Source organism: Strix aluco, chromosome 7 (assembly GCF_031877795.1).
Source record: "Strix aluco isolate bStrAlu1 chromosome 7, bStrAlu1.hap1, whole genome shotgun sequence".
Lineage (NCBI taxonomy): Eukaryota > Metazoa > Chordata > Aves > Strigiformes > Strigidae > Strix > Strix aluco.
In genome coordinates, this window is record NC_133937.1 from 27,337,880 (window position 1) to 27,351,207 (window position 13,328).

At 44.1% G+C, this 13,328-nt stretch overlaps 1 protein-coding gene across 8 annotated transcripts in view; it reads right to left on the bottom strand.

Annotated features, from left to right (window-relative positions):
- Nucleotides 1-13,328, bottom strand: part of NT5C2 (5'-nucleotidase, cytosolic II) — a 62,587-nt gene that overhangs the window by 4,450 nt on the left and 44,809 nt on the right. For 4 of the 8 annotated variants that reach the window (XM_074831183.1, XM_074831184.1, XM_074831185.1 and 1 more), the window contains 10 exons: nucleotides 9,384-9,501; nucleotides 7,880-7,975; nucleotides 6,497-6,588; nucleotides 6,250-6,307; nucleotides 4,833-4,926; nucleotides 3,761-3,814; nucleotides 2,497-2,580; nucleotides 1,723-1,764; nucleotides 456-563; nucleotides 64-130 (listed from right to left, as the gene is read on the bottom strand). In XM_074831183.1, the coding sequence (XP_074687284.1) occupies nucleotides 64-130; nucleotides 456-563; nucleotides 1,723-1,764; nucleotides 2,497-2,580; nucleotides 3,761-3,814; nucleotides 4,833-4,926; nucleotides 6,250-6,307; nucleotides 6,497-6,588; nucleotides 7,880-7,975; nucleotides 9,384-9,501 (813 nt within the window). Of the gene's footprint in view, nucleotides 1-63; nucleotides 131-455; nucleotides 564-1,722; nucleotides 1,765-2,496; nucleotides 2,581-3,760; nucleotides 3,815-3,920; nucleotides 4,012-4,832; nucleotides 4,927-6,249; nucleotides 6,308-6,496; nucleotides 6,589-7,879; nucleotides 7,976-9,383; nucleotides 9,502-11,309; nucleotides 11,410-11,501; nucleotides 13,173-13,254; nucleotides 13,297-13,328 lie in introns of those variants that run through there. The other 4 variants (XM_074831182.1, XM_074831187.1, XM_074831188.1 and 1 more) reach the window with 4 other exon arrangements.

Below are 13,328 nucleotides of genomic sequence, written 5' to 3' on the forward strand. Positions count from 1 at the left end.
TGGCTGAAGGCCACGAGGACAGGTCGGAGTCACTCCACAGGACAAGAAGGGTTCTTGCCTCACCTCCTGAGTACACGATGCCATGCTGCAGTGGGCCAGTGTAGGTACCAATCTTCAGCTTCCCGGTCACCTGAGGAAGGAGACACTGCGTTAGTACAGAACAGCTGATGGTCTGGATCTTTTCTGTCCTACTGATACTTCACTCTTGGTCTCTCACTCCCAGGCAGCCTAGAGGTGGCTTTCCACATTCTTTTCCTATTGCCACTTGCAGTACGTTAGGGAAGCCAGCAAAGCCTCGAGCTCTGCCCCAGGTGATGGGGTTGCTCAGGAATCACGGAAGAGGAGAAGCCAGCCCACTATCTCTAGGGCAGGTCCTGCCCGTTGCCACTAAGAGATGTCACACAGGAGGTGCACAAGCCCTTCCAGCCACAGCTGTACCCTCCACAGCCACTCACCGTGTCCACTTGCCGCAACACAGTGCCTTCGCCAAAGAAGAGAGGTTTTCGGGCATCCACCAGGATCAGGTCGAAATAGGACTGCCATGGCCGATGGGCACTCCCAGGCTGCAAAGGCAAAAACAAACCCCAGAATCAGGCACAACACAATCAACCACAGGGAGTTTAACTGGATTGTCCCTGTCCATAGCCATAACCTGTGACACTGCTGGTCCACCAGAATCCCCTAGCTCGTGCTGTTTGTGGTACGACGCTGAGTTGCCAGCGCCACCTCCTAAAGCACTCCCCTTCTGTGGCGAGCCCATCCCAACCCCGCCTAGCAGTGAGGACTGAGGATGTGGTGTGAGACAGGAGAACTGCACTGAACATCCATGTCCCAGCACAGCTGTCGTGTGAAGAGATGCTGTAAATGACACTGCTACCACTGTTTTGAAGGTGAAGGTGACATCCTGCACAGATCCAGACACATGCGACTTCACAGCTTCAGCCTTACAAGGCCACGTTGGTACATTTGCCAGGAGTGGGAAAATGCCTGGACTCTATTCCACAGAGCACAGCTTTGAATCACAGCCCTGCCCAAAGGACACTGGGCATTCATGAGCCCTCTCTGCTCCATACTTCCACTCCTTCTGAGATCAAGACCACAGCAGGAGAAGTTTTTTGAGCTACTGGTTGTGGTGATTTTCCATGTTCTGAAAATTCTCCCTTGTCCACCTTCTACCTTTAGAGCACAGTGTGAAACCACATCTTTTAAGCGTGAGATAGCCTCATGCTGGGAGACTGAGAAAGCAGTACAAATTCATCTCAAACCTCTCTCCAAAAGTTGCAGGGCTGAGTTTTGACCTCAGAAAACCAGAAAAAGCATGACTAAAACTTGATAACTTTTGGAGTTCTCACAGTCAAGGCACAATCAGCCATAAATGTTTCTACTGTTTGATAAAACTCTTTCCTTTCAACATCTAAAACATTGTGCAAGATTTCTAAGAAACCTGGCTGCAAAATGCCACAGTTAAAATGTGTTATCACTGAAATAATGTTATCATTAACACAGATTATTGTTTGAGACCAGATGATGCCTCTTTTCTCTTTGTTATATTGTATTTGCTTTGATCCCATTCAAATAGGACACAAAACAGCAAGTGTATTCTAACCAGATTAAAGCAACTAATCCCATGCAGCCAATGAAGCAGGATTAAAATGCTTTCCAGCTACACAGATAATTAGGCACATCAGTTTCTATTGGAACAGCAGTCTAGAAATCACATACCTTTGGTCCATGTGGAAAGTCAAACAAGTAAGTCATAATTTTCTGAAAGACAGAAAGTAAGTATTCAAAGATGCATTTTTAAACATACATTTGTGTAGCTTACAAGAGTATATTTTTCTGCTTTTATATTTTCAGGTTACAGAACTTTATTTTCAGGATTTACATGAAAGTCAGCATAAGATTTGGAGACAAAATGAATGGACAGGAATTAAACCAGTAATTTTTATAATCAAAGAACACATTTGCCTCAGAAATCTGCATGCTGCTTCAGGTATATCTTGCAATTCTTTAAAATGGCATGTAAATCTTTGGATTAGCAGTGTTGCAACATCCTGACATTTACCTGGAGTTGAAGTAACCACGTTTATTCCTACAGCACAGCAGACAGCCCTCTTTAGCTCTTAGACCTCTCCAGGACCATGGCTTTGGTGACCTGTCTGTACTCAGACTATCTCACTTGAAAAAGAAGTTCTGCATTTTAAAGGATGCTGAAATCTAAAATATCACTTCCTCTTTCAGCCTTTTAATTGGTGAGGAACTGAGTGAGGCACAGAGGGACTTAAGCCAGGCCCATACTAGGTCAGTAGCAGAACCAGGACTACAAAAGATGACTTGACCTAACCTGCGTTCACCACTAAACCATCCTATACCTAGCTTAGAAAACAACCAATTCTCCATGAGATATCCTACCAAAACCCATACAAATGAATGAATGAATGGCTGGCTTTTGTTTATTCCATTATATACCAACACAACAATTCAAGCAGCACTTACGTCGGTGTATTTATAGTCGCTGTTTGTGACAAGAAACACCTTCCCAACTTCATTCATACGGCTGAGCAGCAGTGGCAGCTTCCCCTGAAAGCCAAGGGACGTACATGTCACACACAAAAGTCCCAGAGACTCACCATGGGCAAAACACTCTCAACTATGATCCCACCAGACAAAACAAAGCAAAGCAAATCATCAAGCAAGCAAACTCACATGTTTTGCACTGGGCAGAGCCAGGGAAGCTGCTGGTCCGTCCACGTAACACCCCTCCAGAGCACAGCCCAGGAGAGGAAGGCGAGGGGGAAGGGCTCAGCCAGACTGCGGTGCCTTTGCCAACCACAGTGCCAGGCACCCTGTGCTGCTCCCACCCATCTGCTCTGTGCCAGGCATGCTGGAGCAGCTCCTCCAGCTCCCAGTCCATTCCCGAAATGGGCCCAGGGGCAGGTGAAACCTGAGCTCACACGAGCCACCAGTTGGAGCGCATTATAATTCCAACCTCAAATTAGGGAGAATTTATTCCTGGGGCTATTTTTATTGAATCATAAATCTCTGTTCATTGCCAGAGTAGCTGATTACCTCACAGAACGGTTTCCTAAGAATTTTGCAGGCATGTAACTAGAAACAAGGTTAACTGCTTTAAAGTGATACTCTACCACAGAGCTCATCTCTAGAGAGATAATTATACTGTAAGTAGTCCAGAGGGGCCTTGCACACTGCAGAGGGTAAAAGTAAGGGAACCACTGGAGCTTGCTCAATTAGATGTGCTGAACAACACATTCTGGGGCTATCAAGAGACTGCAGATTGGCACGTCTTTCAGGATCTTTCCCTCAGTCTCTCATGGTTAAACACGTGTAACATTTTTGTTGGATGGCTAAGGAATACTCCTGTCTAAAATGATGCTCATCTGTTGCTTTTTAAAAAGAGGTCTGCTTGGGCAGAGAAAACATGGGCAGAAAACACCATTGCTTTCACCACCAAAAGAAACAACACGAGCCTTGCCAGCATATTCACCTGTGTCCCGTGATAACATTTCCTCTGGCTTTTATATTTTACGTAAAAAACGTGCACGTGAATACGAAATCACGTGGATCACTGGCTCAGAATAAAGGCTGCGTCCGAACTTTCCACTTTGTCTTTGGTTATTACAATAGAAATCACAGCGTTATCTGTTTTGTGATTTAGTAAAGCAAATCAGCATGTTTATTTCTTGCCTGCTTACTCAGTACAGAATGTCACGTAGCACAAGTAAAGTAACTTCACACTTACATCTTTCACCACATACTTTTCCAGATTCTCAAGGGTCTTTTCCTTGAGCGATCCCTGAAATAGAAACAACAGAACCCAGTGAGGTAATGGAAACTTATGATGTAAGAGACATCAAAGTAATGCCAACTTTCACACTTTAAAATGCTGTGAAAGTACAAACCAGGGCGAATCTCAACCAGTGACTCTAGAGATGAGAGGCTTTGAGTAGCAGGGACCATCACAAACTCTGTGATCCATCGATTCCCTCACCATGGTAAATAATCCACTTCAACAGCATTTTAACCCTTTCAGAAGGGAATACAATAGAAACAAACAAAAAATAGATTTGCCATACCAAACAAGACAGTCAACGACCTGTCTCCAACACTGACCATAACGCTTTACTCAAAGGCCAACTCCAACATGTATCACACAACACTGCATAAGGAAAGAAAAATAGATTCCTGACTTCTGCATGGCTAAAAGGACCACCACAGGTACAACTGTGAGCAGAGTTCTCCTGTGATGGTTCTCCTCCATCCCACCCCAACAGACCTCTTGAATGAGGAAGAACAAGAAAATCAGGTCTTTAACTAGATGTTAATGCTCACAAAATTATATTCTAAATTTGTGCGCAAGTGTGTGAAAAAGATGAACTGCCTTTCCTCTCTAAATAGAGAAGAGTTGATGTATTTCTCTGCTTAATGCAGGTACTTTTCAGACAACGTAATATAGTACCAATGTAAACCATTTACAGTAAAATGCTGTTTTAATAATTAGAACAATGTACAAGTTCTGGACTGTAAGTGTAAATACCGCATGGCATCACGTTCTAAAACCCGTGAATTACAGTACAGAAATGGAATCTGGGCACAATAAAAAGGAACAGGAAGCCAAGACAGATATGTTCCAGTACTAGGAGGACAGTCAAGATCTTAACTTACTCGCATACTGCAATTTATTATTTGCTCACTAGGCGGCAAAGCAGGGCTCTGGCCCAGAAGTGGAATCACACATCTTAACTCATGAGTTACAAACCAGTCCCTCTAACTCAGTTACAACTACAGATGTCCCAAGGAGTTCTTGCAATCACCTTGTAATGAACCCAGTCAACAGCATCTCTAACATCCTGGAACATACTCCTGAAGGACATGAAGAGGTCTCCATCTTTAAACCCTGTTTCACAGCTGTGAGGAGAAAGAAGAGAGATTGTAGTGGCCAGTCGTGGCAGGTAAGAAACATGTCAAGGAGAGAGACAGTTCAAAATGTTGTTTGGAGCTTGTGTTTTCATCTTACCATAATGGTTTCTTCTTTACTACTTTACTGTAGTAAATAAGAACTTTACTGACTAAGACTTGAAAGAAGCTACAACCAGAGTTTAGCAGAATCTGCATGTTACCCAAGAACATTTGTTTCAAATTTTAGGATGTGAGTTCCTAACTATGGGCCTGTGCCTTCACAGCACTACTCTTATTTCTCCCCCACAGTACAAGACAGTACAAGAAGGAGAAAAGACTGGGACTGTGTAGTTCCCAGCATTTTACAAAAGATGAATGGTACTGACAAAGTAAGCAGAGTGCTGCTCTTTCTGCCTCTTTCCAACACTAAAGAAGGGAGTGCCATGGAAATCAGCTAAATGTAATACTCGTTGCTGAGAGGAGGAACTACTTCTGTGTTGAACAGCTGGAGTTAACATGAGAAATTTCCTCTACAAGATACTGTGGAGGTATCTTTGAGACACCCATGAGAGTTTGCATCAGAAGAAATCAAGAAAGATTAAACAGAGCTGCATTTATTATGACAGCAATCATCACGCCTGTCCCAAGAGAGGATACTTCGCCTGATGGATTGTCAGCATGAACAGCTCCTTTGCTCCCAAGTAAAATCCCATTAAACCTTTGCCTTCCACTCACATAATATGCAAAGATGACCCATCACGAGTCAGCAGCACAGCAGCATTCACATTTGCCAGTTCAAACCACAGCTTGTTTCTATGCTTATACCTATCTGAAAGCTAGATGAATACTCATGCTGCACAAACAGCCTTTTACACCACATTGAGCCTGAGCATTTCACCTTTGTTTGAACGAAGTCCTCAATTATGACACAAGGGACTTGTGGTAACTGGCTGAGGAAATTCAGCCTTTCAGTTACCAGTTCAAACATGGTTCCAATGGACACAGGTTCAAAATGAGCTGTCTGGTGCCTCTAATCACCTTGTAATAAGTGTGTGGTCTTAGAAGCTGGCCCAAATACCAGTGTCAGTCGGTATGGTGATACTGATATACCCTGTGAAGGAAACCCTCATAAGCAGTCTCTGCTGTACACATGGATCATCTCGTCACCACTAAATTCTCTTAATGTCAAAAGAATAAGAGGCTTGAACTTTCCCCACTGAATCCAACTGAGTATCCCTCCACTTATATGAAGAACAACTTCATCTGTGCTGTACTACTCTTTATAACAATCTTACTGTACCATCAGCATGTCAAACCGAAGGGAATACGTACCTAGTGTACCGGTCACAGTTAGTAAAGAAATCCACTAGGCAAGCCAATAGGTAGGTCTCTGCAAAGAGACAAAGCAAGATTTTAAAACAAGGATAACATCATACAGCCAGCTAACTTTAGGCTCTGTGCCCAAAAGAAGAAAGTTCATGTAAAAAAAATAAACAGATAAGTAGAGTACGACATTAGCAAAGCTTTACTGGCCTCAAAGGCACAGAGACAGGCCTATGTTGGCTCACATTAGACTCACCTGGTAGATTGAATAACGTGTTCAGAATGTAAAACCTATCTGTGTCATCCCTCTGGATAAATTTATTTGGATATTGATCCCGTGTTTCAGGCCTGAGAATAGATAAGGTAAAGAATGAAACCACAAAAAATAATGAGGATAAAATGTGCTGACCTGCAAAATACAGCTGTAGCGGCATCTGTTAACTAGAGTCTGTTGTGCTTTAATCAACACCCAGCTTTCCCACGTGCACTAGCGGTGCAAGAGCAAAACTGCATCCACTGGTGCTCCCTTCGCTGCGCTGGCTCCGGCAGAGCCGGGCACAAAGCCCTCATCGCTGAGTCAGCAAACTGAGCAGGGCCCACACAGGGAAACAGAGTGGTCGAGAGTCCACAACTCGACCTTGAGCCCCATGCTGCTGGCTATGAGGATGCCTTAAATCATCTGCACTTTCATTGTTTGCTTATCTTAAACTTTCCCCCACTTACCATGTGTTGCTTTCCACTCCCCCGAGCAGCTTTCAGCAGGGGAGCGCAGGGCTGTGCTGCGGGAGGCTTGCCTGGGGCCCTCTGCAATTAATCAGCAGGGTGGCGATGACTAAAGTAATTTCATTATTCTGGTTTCCTTCATTTCTGGAGCTTCTAAAGATCACCTCTAACTCAAAGAGGAACTTGAGTGCATATATAAGAGCTTTTTCTCAATTTTGGCTTCCTGATGCAAAGACTTACAGGCCTGCAATGACAAGGCTTGTCACCTTGGGGGTCCTAAACTGGCCTGTGCTTGCCTTCCATCCATCCACCCTCACAGCAGGGATACGAGAGGATTTGCTGGGACACATCAGGCATGTAGCACTGAGGTCCCCTCTGCTTCCTAAAAGACCTTCTCTAGGGCAAGAGAAACGCAAGCAGCCAGGGAAGGCTGCAGGAAATGGCATGCAATGCCTCACTTCTTGTTCCTTCCCCTAGTCAGCTCATGCCCTCAAACTTTCTTAGCAATGGCTGCGGACTTAACAGTCTCATGGGGCACAGGTCCTCTCTGCTCCCAGCAGCCCTCACACAATGGCTGTGTCTTAACTGACAAGCTGCTGATGTTAAACTGTGCCAGGACAGGCAAACAGCCCCTGGATTATCCCATCAGTCCCTTCCTACAGCACACTTTCTTCTATTCCCAGCATACTACAGATGTGCCTGTGCTGGCACAGACCTTTCCTCTATAAACACCCCAGACTGTTGCTGTGTCTGGGACCCTCAATGCATGCCCAGTCAGTCCTGGAGCTATGGGAACACCAATACAGCATCTGCTGTTAATGCAGTCCCTGCGACTCCTTATACAATGGTGCCCCGAGGATCAGTGACACAAAAGAGCGTATTAAGGCAAAAAGAACAGCCAAGAGTCAGCACTCACCCTCTGAGGAAATTAAAGCCATGTGCACACACTAGAAGGTTTCCATAGGCATCAACTTTCAACAGGTTTCCATAGTGGGTATCAAACACCAGGCCTCTGTTAAGAAAGCGATTTAAGATATGAAGAAGTGAGCGTATTAAGCAGTGACCATTTTAACAGCAGTTCTTTCCAAATCAGCTCTAGAACAGCTTGCTCACTTGGCGTGGGGCATCAGAACAGAGTTGCTGTTAATATGCAGATGGGGTCCCTACTGTCCCTTTTACCTGGCTGCAGGTGAGCAACGAGAGCCCTGCATTGCCAGATGAAAGGCACAGCTGATCTGCTCTCCACAGACTTGAAAATGGAACCATTTAACCTGGCAGAGGCTTAGCTACGCACGTACCAGGGAAGACATGGGCCTCTTCCACAGGGTCACAAATCTGACACCTGTGTTTGTGGTTCCCTGACAGCCCTGCTGGGCCGCAAGGAAGAGCGAGGTGTGAGAAAGGAATTTCTCCCCTCTTTTTTTATTGCTCTGTCATGGACAGAGCAAGATGGGGCATGTAGCTACTGCACAAAATTTGGACATTCCTGGTTCCAACTCCAGCAAAACTCTGTCTCACTTATCTAGTAGCTTGCATCTGGAGAATGCAGCCTTCCCACAGAGACATCCCTTCCGTCCCCTCCCTGGGATGAAGGCAGTGGATTTAATGGAGTCTTCATCACAGGTTTGTGAAGAGCTACTGTCCTGTTACGGGCATGGGTGCACCCAGCAACAGTCTCAGTGTAAAACATGCTGAGAGGAAGGAAGGAAGAAGGCTGCCAGACTGAAAACTGGAACAACAAGCCAACAGAGCCTCTGGTCCAGTCTTTTGTAAAGAAGCTCCAAAGGAGTCCAAAAACCAAAATCCAGCAAAGGCACAAGTGGAAACAACTTAAAGGCACAGAGTTAGATCAAAAGCCTTGTTTAAAACAAGCAATGTCCTTTTTACCTCTGCTACCAAAACACAGAATGTAAGAATTCAGTAACTTTGCACCATTAACCTTGCTTTTGGCAGTTGATTCATCTAGACAAGTGAACTGGATTGGTCCCACTTTTATTGTTGTTTACTGCCACCTTAATTTTCATGATGTCTTATGCACCAAGACACTATTAATTAAAATCATTAAAGAAAAATGTTCTGAGTCATTCTATCAGTCTCACGGACAGTAATGGCTCCTCTTGATTTTGATTTAACTCCCAATCCAATTGTGTCTCTGCTGTCTTTGCTTTGAAAGGTTATTTTTGGACCATGTTTTCAGCAGGCCTCTTTTCTTGCACACTCCCTCTTTGCTGGCATGGATTCATGAGTGCAAAGGCCCTCCACATACTGGAGCAGTCTGCTCCCTTCCCCATGACCTGTGGTCAGCCACAGGCTTCACAGGCACAACTCTGAAAACCTTGCCTCACGTGTTGCCTACGAACTTTACAGAACAAATATTCAAGGCCTCGAGCAGGCTGGGTCGGTATCTGTTAGTCATTTACCTGGTAGGGAATGCAGGATCATACACAAAATTGAGCAGCTCATGAGGGTATCCAATGGAAACTAATCTTTCTACGGTCAGGTCAAATCCAAGAGATTCGTATTCAGGGGATTTATACACTGTACCAAGATGAGATTTCAGTTAGAAAATTTGAAAACAGCTAGGGGGTTAAACAAGAAGGCAGTTAAAAGTAATGTACCCATTTGCCCTCCTCCCTCCTCCACATCACACCTTCCCTTCTTCGTTCCTGCCCTTCACTGCCTCGGGTCCCCCAGCCCGGAGCCACGGTGGAATTAGCTCATGCTCCAGGACTGCAGCTGAGCGGAGCCACAGTTTAGGTTTCAGCAGCAGAGTGCACCAGATGAAATAGCCATCAGTTTATCACAGCTCTCTGCATCAGAAAAAATGTATTTCAAACTGCAGCTCCCGTCCCTGCAGTCCTGTTAAGCAGATGCATGAATGCTCCCTGTTCCACCTGCTTGGATCGGGTTTTGGTTTGCTGTGTTTTCACAAAGCTGATGAAGAAACCAATAAATTTTGGGAACACATGTATTCATGGTTAGAAAGCCTGAAATTCATCGCTGCTGTGCTACTGTTACTGCTCTGGATACAATCCCAAAGCTTACTATTGTCTCCAGATTTCATCTCAGGGAAATTTATGTTTGCTGCAGACTAAGTTAGCTTGAAGGTAGAGCTGTCAAGTTAACATACGATTTGTTTGTTAATAATACCATATGGTACTGTAAAAATCTGTTAGCTATTACCCTTGTGCATCAAAATGCTACTGTTTTAAGCAAGCTTGTTGTTCTCACATTTCAGAGGAGCTGCTCATCTGTGACACACACCTTAGCTCAATGCAAAAGAAATGGACTTGTTCAACTAAGTCACTCCTACCATCAGGCCTGTTTTCTTCTTGCAAATGACCTTCCCAATGTACTGGAAATGTTATTGCTTAATCAGATAATTAAATTAACATTTAAAAGGAAATAATTTGTGTTTCTATGACAGATGGAAATCACTGTGTTCCTCTGACAGTGTGTTTACATTTGCTGCATGTTGCTGTCTTAAATTGGTCCTAAGATGTTACAAGGTCAAATACAACCCTTGACTGCAATGAGGGTTACCATGGGTTCAATGAGCCCAACTGTCTCAATCACTTGAATATTTCAAATTTAGCTGAGTAAAATACAAAAATGTGCAGGTTACACAGTAAGCTCATTAGAAGACAGACTGCTTTTCCTGAGAGCGATCTAGCACATCTGTGGGCCTCACAATATATATTAATACACATTGTCCATACTGTCCAGGTAATCGCCACCATATATATACTGTGGAATACAGAAGCTCAATCTGAGAGGAGAAAACAAATATATAAAATACTACAAATATACTAAAAAGGCAAAGACTATAGAAGAAACAAGACTGTCAAAAAGACTCAGAACATAGTAACCATGACAGAGGGCTCCCATATCTCTTAATAAACTAAAAGCATCAGAATCCTAAGAGTTAATTTTCCCCATTAAACTAACACCATTAAAAACGTAATAAGCAAACCTGCAATGTTCTTAAATAGATAACTAAAATCAATAAAACAGTTATCAAAATCTTCAGGCATTATTATACCAATGGCAAACATCAACATGATACAACATTCAGTGCACGTAGTCTTTTCTGTCCTTTAGGAAAGGAAGGGTTGATTGAGCTATAGATAGGAATAAGCAATCAAAAACTACAGCTAATGAAGAAAGCAGTGACTGACAAGGCAATTCTGGGGAGTGAGCTAGAGTTGGAGGGAGCAGAAGCCAGTTAGGTGATGAACAACACTGTGAGAGTGACACCAAAGCATTATCTGGAAAAAGGAATTCTCTGATGCAGGAGAGTAGAGGTACTTCCCAAGGAAAATGGTAATAAATACACCTGCACGTACTCTCAGAAGGTAAAAGTGGTGCAAAGCTCCCTGTTATGTGAAGCAGCCTCCAGTCCCCCGCTCTGTCCATGAAGCTGCTGCACTCCTCCTCGTTAGCATCCTGGGAATTTGACCATGTTACCAACTTATCCATAAAACATCACTCCCAAACAAAAGATTTCTCCAAGCAAACCCTGCTCTTTCTGAACTCACCAACCATGGTGATGCTGCCCAGACACAAAGAATCTCAAGGAGCATGCTGGCATCTCCTCTGGACAAGCAGAAGTGGTTCATCTATAGCTCCAGCAGAACCTTTCCAGGGAAACTGTAGGGCTTTCTGTTAAACAACCTGTGCATCTTGTTAACCACCAGAGAATGGCTGTGGTGGGACGTGTGGCCAGCTGCTCACAAAATGCCCTCACTCAGTTTCTTCCTTTCTGTCTCTGTTTCTCTGTCTTAGATTTATCACTACAGACCTCCTTTTAATTCTCTGAGTCTAAGGAAACAAGATGAAGCACCAGTAGGAAAAAGGCTGAAGAACAGCTATTGTCCTCATCCCAAGTCTCTGTTGAAGCAGTACTGTCACAGGATTAATCTGAATGTTTCTTTTGGGGGGGGCAGTTATTCCCCTTACCTCTCAAGCTCTAGATTTTGCTTCCTTGACATCTCTTTGAATAAAACTAAACTACTAGCTCATTCATGCCTCAGGTCCCTTCCCCTATTTTTCTACCACTCCACAATATCTGGAAAATGAAAGCCTTCTCCTTGATACACAAACTAAACAGACATGGGAAACTAGACTCCTGGAAATGGGAAACGTTCTCCAGTTACCATCATACTTACTGTTCAAGATAAACTTTCCTTTAATTAGACACACAGCTGGGAACAGACTGAGAGCTCACGGAGCCCACCTTGACAGCACCCTACACCACAGCACATGCAGCATCAATCAGTATGAGTCACAACCCACTGATATTTCTGTGTGAATGAATGCCTGTTTCAGTAACACGAGCTTCCAAACAAATGATCCACCTCCCTCAGATCAAGTATGAACAGGCTAACACTGCTGCAACTACGGCAGCACGCTTGGGGAAGGTGCCCCAGTTATATGCATTACTAGATGAAAAAATGTACTTCAGTATTGTACTCAGGGCTGGTCGCTCGCTCTTGTACCTTGTTTACTTCAGGCATCCGTGGGGAAAAAGAGTAGAGAGGACACATCAATATTTTTCCTGCAGCTGCATGATGAAAAAATAGTTTTAAACTTTTGTGGAACATCTCCCTCACTCAGACCTGGTTGCTGAGACGGCAGCTGGAGATAATCTGTGTGCCATGGCAATGCCATGAACTCAACTACTTGCCATGTGGTGTCTCCCATGAGCAGCTCTTTCATCCAGCTGAGAAGGGCCCTGTCTTCAAGCATCCCCAACTCTGTGACAGGTGAAGAAGCAGAGCCACTAACCATTTTCAGAGCGTCCTTGCCCAACACACATGGGATGACAGTAAAACCAAAGCACATGCTACAACTTATTATGATTTCTTTTTCTCTTTCTTACTACTTGATGGCCATGTCTCTGCCACCATGCCAAGTCCCCGGCTCCAGAGGACCATGTTATTTTAAGAGTCCACGTTCCAACGCAGGCAAATGCTTCAGCGGTGCGGGGCAATTGGCACCCGGCGCTCATGGATTATGCAACCAGGGTGGAAAGAAAACAACCAAAGGTTTAAAAAAATAGTAGCCAGTTGACAGCATTTCAGCCTCCCCTTAATACCATCACTTGGCTTAACATTATACTATTGAAAGGTAAAATGCAGTACCCCGGGAGTGAACATTGCAAGCCTTCAGGTCCGTGATGAGTGTAGGCATCCCCTACACAGTACGTGCTAGGAGGGAAGCCGATCTGAAATGAGCAGGGGTTGTGCAATAAGGTATGCAATTCTCATGCATTTGTGTGGTTGTTTTTACCTTTGCTGCCAAGACACATACAGTAACAATTTTATAGCTTTCCTGAAAAGGAAGAATAAAAAAAAAAATCTCTA